The sequence below is a fragment of the Oreochromis niloticus genome, linkage group LG3 (assembly GCF_001858045.2).
Source record: "Oreochromis niloticus isolate F11D_XX linkage group LG3, O_niloticus_UMD_NMBU, whole genome shotgun sequence".
Classification (NCBI taxonomy): domain Eukaryota; kingdom Metazoa; phylum Chordata; class Actinopteri; order Cichliformes; family Cichlidae; genus Oreochromis; species Oreochromis niloticus.
Window position 1 is genome coordinate 2303058 of NC_031967.2, and position 22669 is coordinate 2325726.

Sequence of the window (22669 nt, forward strand, 5' to 3'; positions counted from 1 at the left end):
CCTGCTCATCCTAGTGAGCTCCACCAGCAGCCCTTTCACACAGTTTACACTGTCAAACACTGTGTGTGGACCTCAGCTAACAACAGGCTACATGTAAGTCTGGACTACATGCTTTTATATTGAGGCAGATTTTTCACTGTTTTTATTCCATCAGCAGCTCAACATCATGAGCAGCTTTGACATAAAGACATCAAACTCAAGCTGACTTTAAACTGGATCTACTTTTAATACAGGGGCTCAAAAACAACTAACATCTTTATTATATATCAGGACAGAAAGTCATTTCATCTCAAATGGAAAACAGCTTTATTTGGAATAATCAGCACTATCAACTGGTTTGGGATCTCCACCAGTTTCATGTCTTTACAGCTTCTTCAACAAAGTTCCTGTAAAATCAGCATTTTTGTCTTTATTGGTTTGATAGTGATTGATTATTCAGTCCCAATCTGCTGTCATCTAAAGAACAAAATGATGTTTCTATGAGTCAAAAAGCTCCAGATGTTGTTCACAAAGAAAACAAAGATTAGGAACTTAAACACAAAGTGTTTGGAGCCAAAATGTTCCCAAGCTGCTCTTTTTGAAATGGCAGAGGTACAGTGGTGTCTAACAGCACACTGTGGAAGGCAAACATGTTATTGTTGGATGAAACTTCATGAATCCTTTGTAGATTTGAGCTTTTGGAGCCTTTCTTTTCTCTTCAGGTGTACAGAGGCTGAGGAGGCAGGTGAAGCAGGTGGAGCTGTTGTAATGCTGGCAGAGGGTGTGTCTTAGTAACTCTGTGAGGTAGAACTGGATCCAACATTGTGGATGTGTTGATGTTGGAGCCATTAAGATTCTCTGCCACACTGTAGGATTTCCCTGTGATTCACTGCGGGGGCATTTTGGAGTCTGTCAATGAAACTCTTCATATTTGTGTTTGACACCAGTTTATAGAAACAGACAAATGTGTCATGCTTTTGTTCGGCCTCCACAAATATACACATTTGTTCATTGGTTGGACTTTTTGTAAGGAGACACATTGAAAACCATGTTAATAAGATCTTGTTGTTTCCTGTGGATCCGACACAGAGAGTGGACTTCAGACAGAAACCGTGGAAGAGATTTTAGAGGCCGTGTGTGGCAACAGGAAGTTTCTGTATGTTTGCTGATCTTACATGTGGAAAACAACACGTGATGTTTGTGAAGTTCTACAATGATTGCAGCTGCCGTCATAGGTAACTCTCACATTTAAGTTCATTTTATTAGACAGTTAAGTTTGAAACAATAAGTAGTTGAAATATTAAGAAATAAATAGTAATTCATGTTTGTTGATTAGATTTCTATGTTTAAATGTGTTATTTGTGCTAATTGTGCAATTAGATAGGAACCTTTTCTAAAGTTGTGTTGTGGCTAAGAGGGCATTTTTTGGCTGTCACACTCAGCAAGTTAATTAAGAGACGAGCCACGAGGTTTGCACGTCTGCAGAAAGATAAATAAAGAGAGCCTTTTTTGGACCTCCCCACGACGCAAAAATGAAAGTTTATTCCCTTTGAGTGAGGCCAATGAGGTAAATGTTTTATTTATTATCGTTGTATGTAAATACGCGAGTGTTGCGTGAGATTCAAGTGCAATAGCCACAGTGTGAAGTGCAATGTGTACTTTATTGATCATTTTGTTGGAATGTTTTGTTGTATGTAATGCTTAAGGACTTTAGTAAGAATATTCATTTAAGTTTGTATTTCCTTTTAGTTCTGACGGCTTTGTATCGGCTGTGGTTGGACATCATTACATGTTAAGACGTGGAAGAATCCTCCTGTCTGAAATAAATGTCAGTTTAAACACAAAGAACAAGTTGAGCTTTATTAAGACTCGAGGGGAGTAACAATGATCATTGTTCTGACAGCATTTTGAGTGGGAACAGTTCAAAGTTATTCACTGATTGAAACAAGCTGAATGTTTCTGTGCACGATGAAGATCAGCAGCTCAGCTGATCAATGAATTGACATCTATCAGTCATTTCATGAGATGAAGTCATCAGCAGACATTTGTTCTTTGTGATAAATGTCAGAACGTCAGGGCTCTGCTTTAGTCACTACTTGATGATCATTGGCTCATTGTTGAATCACGTGGCCCAGTCTGACCTCTGACCCTTTGCTGCAGGTCTTCTGTGTTATCTCCACTTTCATGTCTGATCTTCTGCTGTATCGTCCAAAATAAACATCTGAATCATTTCCAACACTTCAGCAGATCTTTAGTTTGGGCAGTACAGTACAAAATAACACATATTGTACTGTACTGCCCACTTCCTGATCTTATTGGATCTGTGTGTGAGGTTGGTGAAGGAAACACATGTTTACTGAGTGAATCGCTGCCATTAGGAACTAGTTTTTCATATCACAGCTTACAAATCACACACACTCTAAGAAATAAAATGTTGTATTTACTCCACCCAGTTATGTCAACCGGTTCCACACAACTGGGTTAGTGAAATATAAAATGTATGATACATTTAATTTGAACAAGAAATTTTAAGTACATCTGATAACATTTGGATAATTAAATGCAAATCAAAAGAATCATGTTGCATTAGCTGAATATCATAATGTTGATCTAACTAACCTTGTTGATTTAAATTGAGAAGACTGAATAAAACCTACTCAACCAAAACAAGCTGTACTTACTTTGAGAAATAACATGTTGTATTTACTCCACCCAGTTATGTCAACTGGTTCCACACAACTGGGTTAGTGAAATATAAAATGTATGATCTATTTAATTTGAACAAGAAATTTTAAGTAAATCTGATAAATCTACTCACCCAAAACATGCTCTACTGAAACTATAGGATTAAATCACTTTAACAGAATTGCAACTTACTCTATTTAAGTTTGTAAATTAAGAAAATCGAACAAGTTTAGTCAGTTAACCTAACCTAACTTTAATAACACTTTGTGTAAAAGTTGTTGAAGCACACTTTGAGCAATTCAAATGCTTCTAGATCTTTTTTCCTAAACAATCTTTACATATATTCAAGTGCATTTTAAGTGCAGGAAGACAAGATACAGAATGTCATGTTAAACTGAAATGATTAAAACTGGAAAGTGTTGTGATTGCAACATTTTTACCATGAACATGACTTAATTTAAACTTGATTGGGCTACAATGAAAATCCCACAATACAGCAGGTAGAAATTACTTTAGTGTCATTTTTGTCCATATTTAGACAAATAACCTTTGCTTCAAAACTTAAACTGAAGTCCAAAGTTAGGAGCAGTCTTTTTCAGTGTAGTTGGATGTTGGTAAAGGTTCAAGAACAAAGAACGCAGAAAAGTGAAAGGCCTTGCAGAAGTTCTTGTAGCAATTCAAACTGAACAGTTTATGAAGTTCAAGGAGAAGGGTTCGAGAACCTTAAAGTTCAGTGTCCTCTATAGTTCAGTGCAGGCTGTTTCACTCAAGCAGTTTGTTTTTCAGAACCTGCACCTTCATGGATAGGTTGTTCCCATCCAACTCCATCAGCACCTTCTGAAGAAATTCAAATGTGTATTTCAGGTGCTTTGGGTAGCTCAGATTTAGACTGTAGATTAGTCCAAGCAGGAGGGCACACCCCTTTGCCACATCACTAAGAGCTTTCAGCACAGTGCATCCTTCTATGATGACACCAATGTCCTCAGGTGTATCTGCAGAGTTTGCTCCTTCATGTCTGACAACATAGACTCCCAAAGTCAGCTGCTCCATTTCTCTGCTTGCACCAAGATCCACATCCTTTAAATAAAAATAAAAGAAAAAGATAAGTTGATTGCGTACATATACATATTGACAAGTAAGTCCACCTTCCATTTCCAATCCCAAATTTAAAAAAGGAAAATAACTGATCGTTTTCCTTTTTTAACTTACCAAGAATTCCTTGAACAGGTCATCTGGCTTTTCATTTAAGTAGACACAGACAGCTTTCAGAATGCATTCCCGTCAAACATCAATGCTGGGATTCTGGTGGAGATAAGAACTCAATATGAGAGAAGTTTCCTATTTTGGTTCCTTTCAACCTCTTTACACAACAAAGTCAAAAATATTAACACATAATGCAGATAAGTGATTAAGAAATGTTTCATAACTCACATCAGTGACGTACAGTGAGGTTCATGATTGGTAAGGCACTGACTCCGCTGAGTCAGATCAACAAATATATGAACCCAAAAATCGAAGCTTTTCAATTTTGACATTACGTGAAAGCTTTCATTTTTGCTTTAATCAATTCTAGATTGTTCAACAATATATTTAATAATTGTGCCCCTAAAAATATTAAAATTAAATAGAAGATTAGAAATGGGCAATATGGACTTAAAATCCTATCACGACATTTTGTGGTATTTTTTGCAATAACAATAAGTCTGTGAAGGTTCTCAGTCATCCAGGTCATTGTAGTCTAAGGAGCTTGGAAAGAAAAGTGAAGCTTCTTCAGTGAAGAAGCTTCTCGGATGAGAGATGAAACGTCTTCAAGCAACTTAAAGAAGTCCAGACGCTTTTCTTTCCAAGCTTCTTAACAAAAAGAGTTACAATAAAAGATCATAATAGTGTTTTTGCCTATAAATCTATCAATGCAGCCTCACAAATACAAATACTGCAAATTAAACTTAGCAAATGTGCTATTTAGACAAACCAGCAGTTATTTATCTTGTTGAATTGATGATAAGTTTGACATTAATGGAAGTAATAGTCTCAACTAAATTATCATATATTTTTTTTAGAGGTTTGAAAGCAGTCTATCATTTTAATCACATAGGACGTGTGTTATCACAATATTGATAAGCGATGCAATAAGTGCCCAGCCCTACAGAAGATGCATTACAATTTATTTAGGTTTGGTGTGTCTCATTTTTCTGTGTAGTAAATAAATTGGTCAAATGACCTGGAAGCAATTATAGAAAAATCATTAATTTTAATTTAATTAATTATTAATTTATAAATAGGAGATGCATTGAAATAAAATTGGTGCGCCTCATTGCTTAGGACTGATTTGGTGTCAATTTGTCCTTTGTGAAATTTACTGATGTTCCCTAAGCGCGCTGCTTTATCCACTGTGTCAATGGCGCTCTCAGTGTAATGTGATTACACTGTGAATTCATATACGTGTACCTCTTATACATGTTGCCTTTAGGGTTCAGCACTGCCCTCCATTAGCCTCACTCCATGCATTTTTGCAGTACATTTATGACCAATAACATTAAACATGTAACACACACTCGTCAAATAAATGAGGTAGACTGCAATCAAGTCATCATCTGTATTACATGTGTAATCAAACATGTACGTTGGCGATTTAGAGAAACAGCAGTGGGATCGCGCATGTGTGTCCGCGGTGAGACAGCATCATTTCCTCCTCTCGGCGTTTTACCTTGTATTTGAACAGAAAATCCGTAATGACAGCAATTTTGACCATAAAAATGAAATCGCACAGAAAGCAAATTTAAAATCTAGTGTACAAATTGAATTTCTCTTTTGTTAGTATTTTACTTCTCATTAAGGTGCCTCACTTGACTGCATGTCACTGATTCACATGTATCTACAAAATATTCAGATATACACATATTAAGTTGAAAAAAATTTCTGATTAATGACAGACAGAAGTTTAAGAACCATTCAAATAATTTCAGAGCTCAATCAAGGTCAACTAAAATACATACCCCATCCATGGCTGCCATGATTAAGTTGATATTGTGTTTAGCTGTCCCCCCCTTCTTTTTGAACACTCTAAGAAGGTGGTCAGCATAGTGGTCCAGCTTGGCCATGAAAATCGACAACAAAGGGACCATGGTGATGCGGGTGAACTCAGCAACAACCTGAAACATATTAAAAATTACAACTAGAGAGTATTCTCTATTAATTTTATTAGAGGCCACATGCAAGAATGTTACAACTTTCAGTCAAACATTTTGTATCTTTTAAAATTAACAATTTACAGTACTTTGTTCTTCATCAAATTACCTCAGTCTCTGAAAACAGGGCAGGCCAACTGTTGTTGACCTCTGCAATGAATGGCATGTCTTTGATGATTTCCTGTCTTCGGTAGCGATGATAACCAATGGAAACTGATACAAGGAGTTAAATGCATTATATATAACAGTATTACACATTATTCTGCACTTCAATGACAACAGATGAACACATGTCTTATACTTTACAAATCAAAGTGTTAATCGCTTAAATCCCTGCGTTTGACACTAAACCAGAAATCAACATGGAGTCGAATTCTTTCAAACAATGTAGCAACTTTCCAAAAGTTGAATCTGTTCATCTGGACGTAGCATTTTGTGGGAGAAACATTTCGTCACTCATCCAAGTGACTTCTTCAGTCACTTGGATAGCAACTTAATTGATGCACATTTCTATAATACACTACACATTCATTTCATTCTTCAAACTACAGGATCGCTGGCGCTCCCAGTGGTCATTACTGATGTCAGGGAGCAGGTGCGGTAGATGTTGGGAGTAATTTTAAAACTGTCGGTCTTAGTAGGCAAGTCTCACCTTAACAGGAATCGCAAAAGATTTTGGAAAATTACACCAAAGCAGGTTCAACAATATTTGTTAAATGTTTTCATACTTCTAACATGTGAGAGAGGTATACAAGCTAGAGTGTTAAAAAATTTACCAGACATCATTTGTTTAAAAAAAAATGCAAAAGTATTCCCGAAAGTGTCAGATGTTTATCAGTTAGTATACATTAATCAAATTTGTCATCCTTAAATTTTTGTACTTACCAAATAATCCTCAGATGGCAATGGATTCTATCCAGGATGCTAAGCACATGCAAGTCTCAGTTGAAAATGGCGGATGATCAAACTTCCACACTGCACATGTGCAAACTCAGAAGTACGGAGAGCCTATTAGGACAATCCTCTTTAAATTAAAGTGCTCTTCATTTGAAATGAACTTCTTACGTTGGATTTAATTTACTGCATTTTGTTGTATTGAAATATTATGTTGTTAATTAAATTCAAAACAACAAACTTGTGTTTAAAGTTAAAAATCAATTGGTGGCATTAGTTTTAACATGAAACATTTACATAATGCTACCAACATCAGTGTGTCATTTCTTAGAGTGCAGGACCATTTCTGCAAGTTAAAAGTCGTAATTGGAGGAAAATAATTGTATTGTTTGTGCGACTGTTGTTTGTAAATGAAGAATTGTCCCAACTACATGTGCTGCTGACCTTTGACCTTTTCTTTAGGTGCACAGAGGAGTCTGTGGAAACATCCAGAACTGAGGCAGTGCTACAGATGTCTTCAAATAAAGTGGTGTATTATCCATGGGTGCGTTCCTGTTCAGACCTGCTGGCTGTCAATGGGCTTCATTCCATTTCAGACTGCTGGTGGTCGGCTGTGATCTAAACTCAACATGGCTCCTGTGTTAGAAGAGCCTCTGAGTTTAAAATATGCACACTGAATAGTTTCTTTCCAACACTATGGAGCTACCAGCCCAGTATATGTAGCCCACAGTAGATGGAGTTATCAAGCTGCACTGACAAACATCAGGACTCATGTGATCCCTACATGTGGACCTTTCACAGATGGATCCAAGTGCAGATTCAACTCTGCATTACATTTGACTTCAGCTGTTACACACTTTCATTTTCTAGCTGTGTCACTTCCTGCTTTTTGGATCAGATAGTTTATCCATGTCCACAAATGTTTGGCTGCATATTTTTATCATCTGTATTTTCCAGTCTTCATACAGCCGATATTTCATATGAACTCCAATCTGCCACCTGCCATCACGTTTTCAGGGTTAGTTCAGTGTTGGAAATGTAGGACAAACAGCAGCACATGTTCTCTAAATGTTTGCAGTCATTTTAAATGAAGCTGATACTACATGAGACATTTTCCACATTTATTGTCTTTGAACAGAGAATAATAAAGCCATCAAACATATACAGGCTGTGCAAATACAAACTTCTGTGGTGCATTTGATGACCTGCAGAGGAGAACAAGTCGGGCTTTCAGCCCTAACACAACCTCTTTGTTCTCAATACTACAAAAGCTTAAAAGGCTGATATGCAAGTTTGCATCAATCACCAACACAGTTGTGTTTGTTTCTAGTATAGTTATAAATAAGGTGATCAAATATCTGCTGACTGATTAGATCCAGTATCTATTACAGATGAACTGGATATCACAGCATGTTGTTAATCCGTCATATCAAACTAAACAGTGTTGCTGGTGTAAATATCCTCCAATAAAGTCAGATGAGGGCTGCTGTTGCCAGGTAACGATGATGTCACACTGGATCTTCTGATCTTTAGCATCGTAGCGCTCGGAGTCTGATGTTGGCTCATGTGTTGTCATACACCAACATGACGTTCTACTAGTCAAGGCCTCACCTTAACCCACTGATGCTGATCACACAGACCCACTAATAGAACTGTTTTATTAGGTTTATGCAGCGTCACCATTAATGTCACATTTAATCAGACCACATTTACACTACAAGCCCACTACAACCATTATCAACATTTTACATTACATTATACATCTGCACTGATTTAAAGGACGACTATTTTAACCTGATTCATTTCTCCACCTTAACAGTTCATTCCTCAAATGAAGCGAAAAAATGTACCAACAAATAATTTAATATTTATTTTCCAACTTTTACACGTGAAATCAAACAAGTGTATTTAACAATGAAAACCAGAGTGGAAGCTGCTCATACAGAGTCCAACCCAGGCTAAAAGTAAGCTGAGTAGACCAGCATCATCAAAGTGTCGGCTCTCTGAACACGGTGCAAGATCGCCATCTGCAGGACAAAACTAGTTTTTCTTGCCCTCCTCGTCAACGGCAAGATGATGTCATCGTACAACAAAACATTCAGATCAGGTGACATGACTGTCTAAGAGGCGGAGTTAAACTGTGGCAGGTAAGCATGTGGAGGAGGAGCAACAACTGCAGCATGACGCTGGAACATCATCATTGCATTATACAGTTTCCTCTCTAACTGGATGATGCTGTGAACAAGAACAGCTGTGGAACCATTGGCCATTTCCCATAGTGTAGCTGAGTCAAAACAGCCCAAGTGCTGAGAGGGAAAACATGATGATTTATGTAAAGTCATAACTGGCTCCAGCAGCTGACCTTTGACCTGTGAGCTGCAGCTTAAGCTTCTTTTATGGTTCAGTGTTTAATGTTTAAACTGTTTATGGCTGCACACACGCCCACAGTCAGGTTGTATACATATTACAATGTTAAATACAGTGTGGCAGCTGACCTTTGACCTTTGACCTGCGAGCTTCAGACTCTTTGCTGGTGTGAGGTGTTTAATACTATTGAAGCTTGCAGACACACCCACATCATCTGATTTGTTCTCAGGGTTGTTCAGTGTGTTGGAGTTGGAGCAGAAACCTGCTGCAGGTTAATTATTGATCAAACAATATCACACAAGGTGCAGCAGCTGACCTTTGACCTGTGAGCTTCAGACTCTTTGCTGGTGTGAAGTGTTTAATGTGACTTCAGCCTGCAGACACAGAGGACTGATGAAGCAGACGATTGTCTCTGTTTCTACACAGACCTGGTCCAGACAGCAGAGCTGCAGAGTGAAGACGTTCATGGGAAGAAGCTGAGTAAGTGCAACGTCCTCTTTGAATCCTGGATCAGGAAGTGAAGCCGGTGAATATTTGCTGTTTAAATAAGGTTTCTGTCTTTGACTCAGTCTGCTGTCACTTTGTTTCAGAGAGAAAAAGAGATTTCAGATTAACTGCATTATATGCTGAGTAACTAAACGCTGCTAGTCTGTGGTGTCACTACCAGCAGCATCACGTCATTTCTTTACTCTGACCTTTAACATCAGTTCACTTAGCTAGCAGAGCAGCTAGCAGTTAGAGTATGAACTCTGTGTCAGCAGTCAGCTTGGTCCTGGTGGTCGCCTGGTTTCATGTTTGCTGATGATCCAGATGTGTCCACATAATTATTTCTTTCTGTAAATGTAAAGACTTTACAGATAAACAACAGCAGCCCTCTGGCTGGACTCTAACCTGTGAGTTTCCTGTGATTGAAACCACAAGCTGACATTTTCCTTCTGAAGCAGCTGAATGGATGTTTGAGTTTACCTGCATACATGGTGCAAATAAACCCGCTTTGGATGGTTTGGAGGCGGAGCCCAAAGCAGGACAGGATTCTAATGTGATTGGTCACTTTGATGAGGCGGCTGTAACTCAGGTGGTCGAGCAGGTCACCTGCTAACCAGAAGGTTGGTGGTTTAATGCCAGTCTGCATGATGTCCTTGGGCAAGATACTAACCCCATGTTGCTGTATTTTAAACCAGAGGCTTCAGACGCAGGTTCTGCAGCCTCTGCACTGCTGTGCCATCAGTCTGTTGGACAGTATTTGATAGATTTCAGGGAAAAATGAAGGAACATGAACAACTGGTCAGAAACACTTATACTTTATACATCATGCTTTTCTTATGCAACATCCACACGTGAATCATGAAACTTTAACATTTAAAGTATCGTAGCTCTGTTGCTAAATTTTCTGACTCTTGTTTTAATGGTAATAGTCAAAGTGTGATCGGTAAATTGTGAGCAGCAGAAAGGAGGAAAGCACTAATGCTGGCACAAGGGGCCACAAGCCAGTGTACTCCAAGTGCCAGCCTGGGTAAATGGGGAGTGTTGCAGTAGTAAGGGCATTCTGAACTAAAGCTTTACCAAATAAAATGCGTGGATCATAATGAATAAGACTGTCATGCTACTGATGGCTGAAAGAAAAGGAAGAGGGGGAAGGAGGCATGTTAGGAGTAGGGATGGGTATCGTTGAGGTTTTATCCGATACCGGTGCCAAACCGGTACTTTTGAAACGGTGCCGGTGCTTAATCGGTGCTCGAATCAGTGCTTAAAGAATGGAAAACACAAACTTTGTCCAAAAACCTCTCATGTTTTTATTTTTAGCAGTCTCTTTTTTCTGCAAAATGATAACCAAGTCAGCCTTTTCTGTTGATACAACACACCTCCTTTGGTTGGAACCGGTGCTTAAAGAATGGAAAACACAAACTTTGTCCTGAAACCTCTCATGTTTAGCTGTTTTTTTTTGTAAAAAGATAACAATGTTAGCCTTTTCTGCAGCTATAGGACACATATGGTATCACTCTATCAAACAAGAAGACAGCCGCATGTAACTACGACGGTGTTTGCTAGTTCACCTTACATTAATGTAATAACGTGGTTAGCGTACTCAACTTAAATTACACACGAACAACATGAAGCTACTCACGCAGAGAAGAACGGCTGCTGCTGCCATCATCATCCTCATCATTTCTGCTACACTGGCAGGGCTAGGGACCAGGACTCTCCTCTTCGGGTTCTTGGGGGATGTTGCTAACTCCGGGTCCGATAACAGGCACCACACCCACAGTAGATGTGCTCGGTGTGAGATCTTGCAGCAAGCTATCAAATACGGTGAATTTCTCGGCTTTTAAAAAAAAAAACGCTATGCGTCGTCAGGTGTTTAATGGTAAACGGACTGATTCTTATATAGCGCTTTTCTACTCTCCCGGAGTACTCAAAGCGCTCTATACAACGTGCCACATTCATCCAATCACACCAGCACTTTATCTGTACTCAGTGCTTTCTAAATACATTCACACTCCGATGGATGCATCGGAGAGCAAGTTGGGGTTAGTATCTTGCCCAAGGATACTTGACACGCAGACTGGAGGAGCCTGGGATCGAACCATCAACCTTCCAATCAGTAGGTGACCAGCTCTACCTCCTGAGCTACAGCCACCCTGTTTCATCAGATTGGAGGTGTTACCTCCTTTGCACAGTATCAGCTTAAAGCACTTGTTGCAGGCTGCTGAGTTTGCATCTTTTGCTGTGAAGTACAGCCAGACTTTGACCGCTTCGCCTTGGGCATTTTTAATCTGTAGCTCTGCTCTAAAAGAACGTATGTACCTGGGCCCGCCTACTATCCTTGGAAAGGTAAAATGATTGGCTAGAATCCAAAGTGTATGACATCTCAGGAAAAAAAAGCACCGAAATGTGCGCTGCTTTTCGGTCTGGTTAATACCATTTATGTCAGATCCGGTGCCATAATGGCACTGGATACCGGTACCCATCCCCAGTTAGGAGGCAATGGTAGAGAAGGAAAGACAGGAGAGTGGAGGTGATGTATCTAAATGCATCTGAACAAAGCAGAAGTACACACCAAACTCAATGGACAGTCAAATGTAGAATCACAGAACAGAACTGCAGGCTGAGTTTGGATGTTTGACTTTGTCTTTCACACCTCTCTGTGGCTCACACACACAGTGACGTCAGACACATTCACACTCACTGTTCCATCTGCTTTGTGAACAAATTCATTACTTTCTTCCTTCAATGATCTACATACTACGTGCTGCCCAGTGAATACTTTGCAATGTATTCCATCCCCTTTCAAGACCAGTGTTGGGCAAGTTACTTTGAAAAAGTAATTCAATTATAGTTACTAGTTACTTCTTCAAAAAAGTAACTGAGTTAGTAACTGAGTTACAATATTCTAAAAGTAATTAATTACTTGGAAAAGTAACTATTGCGTTACTTTAAAAAAAACAAAGAACGTTTAACCCCCTGGGGTCCAGGGTATAATTGACCATTTTTTTACTACTCTTGATTTTCTCTCCACATTTTACCTTTAAAAACTATTTGCTTTGCCTTGTTTGGTATCATTCTTTTTATCACAACCTCGCGTGCCTAAATTTACAGTCATGTTCTCATTTTGTCATACTGTATAACCAGAATTGATCTAAAATCAGACAAAAGCCATAAAATCAGAGTAGAAAAAGTTATATTTTTACTGTAACAACCACAAACATGTTTAATGAATCATATTTCATAACTTCAAATGCAAATATTAATTGTCAATTTTAAAATCCTATGCACAAGTTTTGCAAACAACAAAGTTATTTGCATCCATTTACCTTTTACCCTTTTTTTAAATAACCATTTCAAACTATTTACAGAACAATCAGCTGTTCTTCAATAAGATGCCACACAAATTATTTGTGCCACTCCAAAAAAATATTTTGTTTCCACTACAAAGGAGAACATCACAGCCTGATACCTGCAGGTCTGACAGCAGCAGGTGTATCGCTCCTGTTTCTACCTGGAGACAGCAGTCGCCTCATGGTTCTGACACACAACACAAGACTATCCACAACACTACACACTAACTACACAAGACAACACATTAACTACACACTCCAAACACGCTAAACGTCACAAATCTCACATCTCAAAACTCGCTCTCTCTCTCCTTCTCTCTCTCCCTCTCTCTTTCTCTCTCTCTTTCTCTTTCTCTCTCTCCCTCTCTCTTTCTCTTTCTCCCTCTCTCGTTCTCTCTCTCCCTCTCTCTTTCTCTCTCTCTTTCTCTTTCTCTCTCCCCCTCTCTCTTTCTCTCTCTCTTTCTCTCTCCCCCTCTCTCTTTCTCTCTCTCTTTCTCTTTCTCCCTCTCTCTCTCTCGCCGTCACTCCTAAAACTTCCCCTGTTTTGTTTTGGTTTTTTGCTCATAAGCAGAGAGTGCTTGCTAGCGCTAACGTGGCAAAACTATTGAGGAAAAAACGCCGCGTATATATCTTGTTTATCATGACTCTGGTTTTACGTGGCTTATCAACACAATTTAAAAACTGGTATATATCACCTTGTTGCTTTGGCTTTAAGTGGTCACGTGATTGACTTACCACGACTACTTTATTCTTCCTCAGTCAAACAGCAGCACTCGATTGTTTTGCCCCCTGAGCTCCAGGTGTTGTGCTAGACAGCGATCGTGATTGCCGTCTGCGGGAGCGCGCAGCTGCTTAAAGCTGTAGCACCCAGATTACTTACAGCTACTTCTGTGCAGCTGATATAAGATGTGGTAAGCTGAACACAGTTTCAACCGTCTGTTTGTTGAAAAATAGTAACGGACCGCGTTTCCTTGTTAGTAACTGTAACGGCGTTGTAACGATAGGAATAGTAATTAGTTAGATTACTCGTTACTGAAAAAAGTAACGCCGTTAGTAACGCCGTTACTTGTAACGTCGTTATTCCCATCACTGTTCAAGACAGACGTACTCAGTTTATCTGATCTTCTGGTCTTTAGCATCGTAGCGCTCAGAGTCTGATGTTGGCTCATGTGTTGTCATACACCAACATGACGTTCTACTAGTCAAGGCCTGACCTTAACCCACTGATGCTGATCACACAGACCCACTAATAGAACTGTTTTATCAGGTTTATGCAGCGTCACCATTAATGTCACATTTAATCAGACCACATTTACACTACAAGCCCACTACAACCATTATCAACATTTAAATTACATTATACATCTGCACTGATTTAAAGGACGACTATTTTAACCTGATTCATTTCTCCACCTTAACAGTTCATTCCTCAAATGAAGCAAAATATTTGACCCTCAAAAAAATGTACCAACAAATAATTTAATATTTATTTTCCAACTTTACACGTGAAATCAAACAAGTGTATTTAACAATGAAAACCAGAGTGGAAGCAGCTCATATAGAGTCCAACCCAGGCTAAAAGTAAGTTGAGTAGATCAGCACCATCAAAGTGTCGGCTCTCTGAACACGGTGCAAGATCGCCATCTGCAGGATAAAACTAGTTTTTCTCGCCCTCCTCGTCAACGCCAAGATGACGTCATCGTACAACAAAACATGCAGATCAGGTGACATGACTGTCTAAGAGGCGGAGTTAAACTGTGGCAGGTAAGCATGTGGAGGAGGAGCAACATCATTGCATTATACAGTTTCCTCTCTAACTGGATGATGCTGTGAACAAGAACAGCTGTGGAACCATTGGCCATTTCCCATAGTGTAGCTGAGTCAAAACAGCCCAAGTGCTGAGAGGGAAAACATGATGATTTATGTAAAGTCATAACTGGGTGCAGCAGCTGACCTTTGACCTGTGAGCTACAGCTTAAGCTTCTTTTATGGTTCAGTGTTTAATGTTTAAACTGTTTATGGCTGCACACACGCCCACAGTCAGGTTGTATAAATATTGAAATGTTATATACAGTGTGGCAGCTGACCTTTGACCTTTAACCTGCGAGCTTCAGACTCATTGCTGGTGTGAGGTTGCAGACACACCCACATCATCTGATTTGTTCTCAGGGTCGTTCAGTGTGTTGGAGTTGGAGCAGAAACCTGCTGCAGGTTAATTATTGATCAAACAATATCACACAAGGTGCAGCAGCTGACCTTTGACCTGTGAGCTTCAGACTCTTTGCTGGTGTGAAGTGTTTAATGTGACTTCAGCCTGCAGACACAGAGGACTGATGAAGCAGACGATTGTCTCTGTTTCTACACAGACCTGGTCCAGACAGCAGAGCTGCAGAGTGAAGACGTTCATGGGAAGAAGCTGAGTAAGTGCAACGTCCTCTTTGAATCCTGGATCAGGAAGTGAAGCCGGTGAATATTTGCTGTTTAAATAAGGTTTCTGTCTTTGACTCAGTCTGCTGTCACTTTGTTTCAGAGAGAAAAAGAGACTTCAGATTAACTGCATTATATGCTGAGTAACTAAATGCTGCTAGTCTGTGGTGTCACTCCCAGCAGCATCACGTCATTTCTTTACTCGGACCTTTAACATCAGTTCACTTAGCTAGCAGAGCAGCTAGCAGTTAGAGTATGAACTCTGTGTCAGCAGTCAGCTTGGTCCTGGTGGTCGCCTGGTTTCATGTTTGCTGATGATCCAGATGTGTCCACATAATTATTTCTTTCTGTAAATGTAAAGACTTTCCAGATAAACAACAGCAGCCCTCTGGCTGGACTCTAACCTGTGAGTTTCCTGTGATTGAAACCACAAGCTGACATTTTCCTTCTGAAGCAGCTGAATGGATGTTTGAGTTTACCTGCATACATGGTGCAAATAAACCCGCTTTGGATGGTTTGGAGGCGGAGCCCAAAGCAGGACAGGATTCTAATGTGATTGGTCACTTTGATGAGGCGGCTGTAACTCAGGTGGTCGAGCAGGTCACCTGCTAACCAGAAGGTTGGTGGTTTAATGCCAGTCTGCATGATCTCCTTGGGCAAGATACTAACCCCATGTTGCTCTATTTTAAACCAGAGGCTTCAGACGCAGGTTCTGCAGCCTCTGCACTGCTGTGCCATCAGTCTGTTGGACAGTATTTGATAGATTTCAGGGGAAAATGAAGGAACATGAACAACTGGTCAGAAACACTTATACTTTATACATCATGCTTTTCTTATGCAACATCCACGCGTGAATCATGAAACTTTAACATTTAAAGTATCGTAGCTCTGTTGCTAAATTTTCTGACTCTTGTTTTAATGGTAATAGTCAAAGTGTGGTCGGTGAATTGTGAGCAGCAGAAAGGAGGAAAGCACTAATGCTGGCACAAGGGGCCACAAACCAGTGTACTCCAAGTGCCAGCCTGGGTAAATGGGGAGTGTTGCATTAGTAAGGGCATTCTGAACTAAAGCTTTACCAAATAAAATGCATGGATCATAATGAATAAGACTGTCATGCTACTGATGGCTGAAAGAAAAGGAAGAGGAGGAAGGAGGCATGTTAGGAGTAGGGATGGGTATCGTTTAGGTTTTATATGACACCGGTGCCAAACCGGTACTTTTGAAACGGTGCCGGTGCTTCCTCCTTACATATTGGTGGATAAACCAAACACTCAACACCCTCAGCAGCGGAGGAAAAACCTCCTTTCGGTGGAGAAACCATCCTTAACCCTCCTTGAAAACTGGCGAAGAAACCAGACCTCCTTAGAAAAATTAAAAAACTGGTGGGGAAACCAGACCTCCTTAAAAAAATAAAGAAAAACCGGTGGAGAAGCCAGGTAGCTTGCATCTGCATGCACAGCTAGCGCACTCCCATACCTGCGTTTGACCACACGCTCACGTAGCCGCTCTCTATTGTTTTAGGTCCGCGTGCACCTGCCCAACCAGCGCTCCCCCGGACTCGCGTCTACATGCGCAGTCACGGCGACGCATAAGGCCTTCTGTATTTACTGTCTGTGTTGCTTTTCGTTTCACGGGAAGAGTCTCTGGATCCTGTCAATTGCCATCCAACCCGAGGGGAGTTCAGATGCTAACTCACCGGCCTGGCGACAAAATTAAGCACCAGGGCTTTCATCAGGCGTCCCAGACCTCCTGGCTGCTAGCAGACTTCAGTGTCTCCTCTCCCTCTCCTCGGTGGACGCAATGCGTTGGGCTCTGGCTCGGACCAAATAAATGTTGGGTCTGCACTTCCACAGGCCTGCTGGTTTAGAAACTTATTCTCGTTAATGACAAGCAAGGAAACAAGACAACATCTTTAACCGGTTTTTACTTGTAGCAAGGGAGGCTGGTTGGAACCAGGCTCTTGGAGCTGAACGCTCCTCACCTGTCTGCTAGCCAGCATCAAATAAACAGCCTTCCTTGCTGCCTTTTATTGAAAACAGTTACAGTACACACAAGCACCTCCCATTGTAAAACCCCCCTATGGTTACAAAAGATAAGGCACTGTGTGTGTGTGTGTGTGTATGTGTGTGTGTATGCATGTGCTTGAATGTGTGTGTGTGTGTGTGTGTATTTGTGTTTGGAGGTGCGTTTGTGTGACCTCCTGCTCACCAAAAGGGTCATAAAGCAGGAAGCTTATTAACCAAGAAAACAGAACCTTCAGATAGGATGTCCCTATAATAAAACACTACAGCCTCCCCACCAACAGGCTGGTTGCAGAGGTGGTCAGAGACAAAGGAATGTCTTTGATCAGCTGCTTGAACTAAGACTTACAAATTTAAGTAACACAATGACAACATTTAACAATTTGACTCCAACAGCTGCCAGCTGAGATTTAAATGTAATTTAAATGAAGGATTGAAGGTTATTGGGTTTTTTGAACGTAGAGATCACATCAACGTATATGAATTGTATGATATGTCTCTTCTATTTTTCTATGATCATATTTTGATGTTGATTGTGATTGGTTTTATTTGTTTCTTCAGTGGTTGTAGTGTTTTAATATTTAGTCATTTTTTCCATTATTGTAATTGTGTATAAAGTTTAATTGGAAGGAAAGTTACTCTCAAATGATTTCAGTGTTGCTGTGTTGAGTGTTTGCATGTTTAAAGTTTGTATGGAAGACACAGAAAGACGTTTGGCTAAAGAAATCTGTGCTAGAGGGACTTATTAAAAAAAAAAAGTAAAAAACAAAACAGATGTTGAATTCTTTAGAGAATTTTCTAGAAATCTTTTTCTTTCAAAACAGAATTCAGAATATTGATCTTTGACATGGAAGCTGTTTCTACAGGATCCTGATGGACACTCAAAGCTTTCATAAAATGTTCTCATTAGTTGTTTACAGCAGAATATCAACCGATGTGAACCAAAACAACAAAAGTGCTCTGCACAAGTGTGTGAGACTACAAATTATAGAATCAGTACTGCTGATTTCATTACTCTTAACTTTTAAAGGCAGGTTTTGTATCTGAGAGCAGGGACACTTGCTGTGTTCAGTGTGACTCGTCTCTGCAGAAGGTCAGGGCTCTGATAGTTACAGTTAGTGGGTGACTTACTGGGCAGGTGGATCCTGAGTGTCTGTTGGAGTCAGGGTTCATTATGGTCCTGGTTGCCACTGGAAACAAAGAAGCAAAAGGAGGCTGTGTTGTTCAGGAAGTACAGACTGTAGCTCAGCAGGTAGAATTACTAACTGGAAGGTTGGAGGTTTGATCCCTGGCTGCTCCAGTCTGCACGCCACGGTATCCTTGGGCAAGATATGGAGCCCCGACTTCCTCTCTGATGCATCCATCATAGTGTCATTGTTAGAAAAAGAAGTGCTTGTGTGAATGAAGCACGCTGTATAAAATGCTTTGACTGCTCATATTGAAAAGCAGCTTATAAGAACTGGTTCATTTTCCAGATAATTCCACTATTAAGACAACAGACATTTGGGAGGCTTTCTCCTGAGAGTCACACTGAAAGTCTTGCTGCTCCTCCACAAAATGAACTCTTCAGTTTAGATTTGATTAAAGACACAGCTCAGCTAAACACAACTCAAACTAATCTACACTATTTTTCCTTTATTACGCAGCATTTTTATAACTATTTCCAGATGTTTCTAAAGATGAAAACAGAATTAAACTCCAGCCTGATCCGTTTCTGAGGTTCCTGACTCTGAACGTCCCTCAAACGCCTCTCTGATCGTTTCCTTGCGTCACTTTTACTTTCGCTTTCTTGAATGTTGTGGCGCAGTTGACAGTCTCAAATCAAATCACTTTTATTGTCACGTCACATGTGCAGGTACACTGGTACAGTACATGTGAGTGAAATTCTTGTGTGCGAGCTTCACAAGCAACAGAGTTGTGCAAAAATACAATAACGTAAAACAAGCAAAATATAAGAATGGCTAAATCTGAAAGTAATAAATATATGTACAATATATAAGAGTATATGCATTACTGGATGTGTATACTAAATATGTTTTTCTACGTGTGTGTGTGTGTGTGTGTGTGTACATATTTTACAAATGAAATAGAGTAAACAATAAAATAAGATATATAAAATATACAGAGGTTGGTAGTTGGATATTGTGCAAAACAGTGGCATTTATATACAGTATGGAGTGCATAATGTTGAAGTTCCAGTAGTGAGGGTGAGGTGTCTATGACCTGTTCAGCAGTCTGATGGCCTGGTGGAAAAAGCTGTCTCTCAGTCTGCTGGTACAGGACCGGATGCTGCAGAACCTCCTTCCTGATGGAAGTAGTCTGAACAGTTTGTGGCTGGGGTGACTGGAGTCCTTGATGATCCTCCCCGCTTTCCTCAAAATTAAGCACCAGGGCTTTCATCAGGCGTCCCAGACCTCCTGGCTGCTAGCAGACTTCAGTGTCTCCTCTCCCTCTCCTCGGTGGACGCAATGCGTTGGGCTCCGGCTCGGAAGGACCAAAAAAATCCATCCTCCCCGCTTTCCTCAGGCACCGCTTCCTGTAGATGTCTTGGAGGGAGGGAAGCTCACCTCCAATTATCCGTTCAGCACACCGCACCACTCTCTGGAGAGCTTTGCGGTTGTAAGCGGTGCTGTTGCCATACCAGGTGGTGATGCATCCAGTGAGGATGCTCTCAATGGCACAGCGATAGAAGGTCCTGAGGATGCGGGGGCTCATGCCGAATCTTTTCAGTCTCCTGAGAAAGAAGAGGCGCTGCTGCGCCTTCTTCACTGTTTTGTTTATGTGTACTGACCACATAAGATCCTCAGCCAGATGTACACCAATGAAGCGGAAGCTGCTCACTCTCTCCACAGCAGCGCCGTTGATGGTGATGGGGGTGTGTACTTCTCTGCACCTCCGGAAGTCCACTATCAACTCCTTTGTCTTTGCGACGTTGAGGGTGGGTCAGGGCGCTGACCTCCTCCCTGTAGGCCGTCTCATCACCGTTGGTGATAAGACCCACCACTGTAGTGTCGTCCGCAAACTTCACAATGATGTGGGGCTCAGTACACACCCCTGTGGAGCACCAGTGTTCAGTGTGATGGGGGATGAGGTGGTGCTGCCCAGTCTGACCACTTGGCGTCTGTCAGACAGGAAGTTAAGGATCCAGCTGCAGAGGGAGCTGCTCAGTCCTAGATCCTGCAGTTTCCTGTCCAGTTTCGAGGGAACGATGATGTTGAATGCTGAGCTGTAATCTACAAACAGCATTCTCACATACGTGTCTCTCTTCTCCAGGTGTGAGAGGGCAGCATGGAGTGTCAGGGCTATGGCATCATCAGTGGACCTGTTGTGGCGGTATGTGAACTGTAGAGGGTCCAGTGAGTCGGGTAGTGCAGAGCAGATGAAGTCCCTGACCAGCTTCTCGAAGCATTTGCTCACGATGGGGGTCAGGGCTACAGGTCACCAGTCGTTCAATGAGGAGATGGTGGAGGATTTGGGTACAGGGACGATGGTGGCCATTTTGAAGCAGGCTGGGACTACAGACAGAGAGAGGGAAAGGTTGAAGATGTGTGTAAACACTCCAGCCAGCTGAGCCGCGCATGACTTGAGGACGCGGCTGGGAATCCCGTCCGGACCAGTAGCTTTGCGTGCGTTCACCTTCCTGAAGCACTTCCGCAAATCCTCCTCAGACACAGTGTGCGCACTGACGTCATCCGCGGTGCGCACACTGTCCGGTCTCATGGTGTTCGCTGTGTCGAATCTAGCGTAGAATACGTTTAGATCCTCACACAGAGAGGCCGTGGTCTGCGGTGTGCTGGTTTTCCCTCTAAAGTCTGTGATTGTGTTTAGTCCCTGCCACATACTCTGAGGGTTGTCAAACTGTTGCTCCACCCTGTCCCTGTACTCACGTTTGGCTGCTTTAATCGTCTTCCGGAGTTGGTAATGTGCGTGTTTGTAGTACGATGTGTTTGCGGAGGCAAAGGCGGTGCTCCGTGCCCCGCGAACATCTCCGTTAATCCAGGGTTTTTGATTTGGGAAGGATTTAACTGTTCTGGATGGGACGACATCTTCCACGCATTTTCTGATAAATCCGCAGACTGAGTCTGTGTACTCATCAATGTCTTTAGCAGCCACGTGAAACATTTCCCAGTCCGCGTGATCAAAACAGTCCCACAGCGTAGACTCCGATTGGTCTGACCAACGATGCACCGCCCTCAGGGTTGGGGCTCCATGTTAAGGTAACGTTAGCAGTCTGTACTGTTTCCTGGCTAACATCAGCTGTGTGCAGCTTAGTTTCAGCATAAATCTGCTTCGTTTTATGTGAGATCAGAGTCTGGGAACGAGACAGAAACAGTTAGTTGATGATCAGCAGCTGAACTCAGAGTCGATGTTACTGTGGATCCACTGACTGATGACTGTAGGCAGGTTCTCCTGCCTCCATCAGTCTGTGGATGTATGGGCTCAAATTGTGGTCATAAATATTTTGTACTTGTAAATCAGGATTTGTATGTGTAAAAAGAATTTGTGTGTATGTAAAAAAGATTTGTGTGTGGACTTAGCCAAGAAATACGTGTGAAACTCTGCACTCAAGTTTCAAGTTACAAGTACGACCCTATTTTCCTTTCATCTGATTGGCCAATGTCATGTCAATCACAAATTTAACAATCCAATCAGAGAACAGGTGGGTTTGGCTATTGTAGGGGTGCTTTATGAAGCTTCAGGTCCTTGAAGGGAATAAATGCCCCTTTTCATGCCAGCCCAGCGTTTTCCTTCATCACCAGGAAGGAAAACAGTCTGTGGTGGTCCGAGTTTTGTGATTTTTGTGTCACAGGTTTACGTGCTTAGTTAGCAGTTAGCATTAGCAGCACATGCTGCGTCCGATGTGAAAGGACTTTTATGCTGCGCACTGTGACTCACAGCAATGGTCTCGGGTCAGCCCTGACTTTGTGTTAAACTAATCCTAAAGTAATAATGGTGGGGACCTAGCTTCTATCGGATATTTACATAGAGATCCTCCAGCTTCAATCTGTATGACCCTTCAAGGACCTGCAGTTCAAAAAAGCGCCCCTCCGACAGCCAAACCCATCTGTTCTGTGATTGGATTGTTAAATTTGTGATTGACATGACATTGACCAATCACATGAAAGGAAGAAAAATAGGGTCGTACTTGTAACTTGAAACTTGTCCCACATGAAAATGTCAACAGTCAAACTCAAAATCTCTTTTTGTCAAAAATAAAATGACAGCAGACCAATTTGAACAAAGTTGGTAAAATGCTTCAGAAATTAGTAAA

At 41.1% G+C, this 22669-nt stretch overlaps 1 protein-coding gene and 2 long non-coding RNA genes across 8 annotated transcripts in view; 1 reads left to right on the forward strand and 2 right to left on the reverse strand.

The window, feature by feature from the left end:
* Positions 1–2681: 2681 nt before the first annotated feature.
* LOC109195368 (uncharacterized) lies at positions 2682–6797 on the reverse strand. Its single transcript, XR_002057006.2, has 5 exons — positions 6738–6797; positions 5962–6065; positions 5661–5816; positions 3874–3966; positions 2682–3741 (listed from the first exon to the last, which is right to left on the reverse strand). It is a non-coding gene; the product is annotated as an uncharacterized LOC109195368 (long non-coding RNA).
* A 1411-nt stretch (positions 6798–8208) lies between these two features.
* LOC112842756 (uncharacterized) lies at positions 8209–10824 on the reverse strand. Its single transcript, XR_003214771.1, has 2 exons — positions 9809–10824; positions 8209–9692 (listed from the first exon to the last, which is right to left on the reverse strand). It is a non-coding gene; the product is annotated as an uncharacterized LOC112842756 (long non-coding RNA).
* LOC112842667 (protein NLRC3) overlaps positions 9265–22669 on the forward strand; it is a 77185-nt gene continuing 63780 nt past the window's right edge. Inside the window, exons 1-2 of one of the 6 annotated variants that reach the window (XM_025899764.1) lie at positions 9265–9593; positions 15263–15369. Coding sequence is in view for 1 of the 6 variants with exons in the window: in XM_025899758.1 (XP_025755543.1) it covers positions 21580–21614 (35 nt within the window). In the remaining 5 variants the exon portion in view is untranslated. Of the gene's footprint in view, positions 9594–15127; positions 15416–21279; positions 21615–22669 lie in introns of those variants that run through there. The other 5 variants (XM_025899770.1, XM_025899765.1, XM_025899763.1 and 2 more) reach the window with 5 other exon arrangements.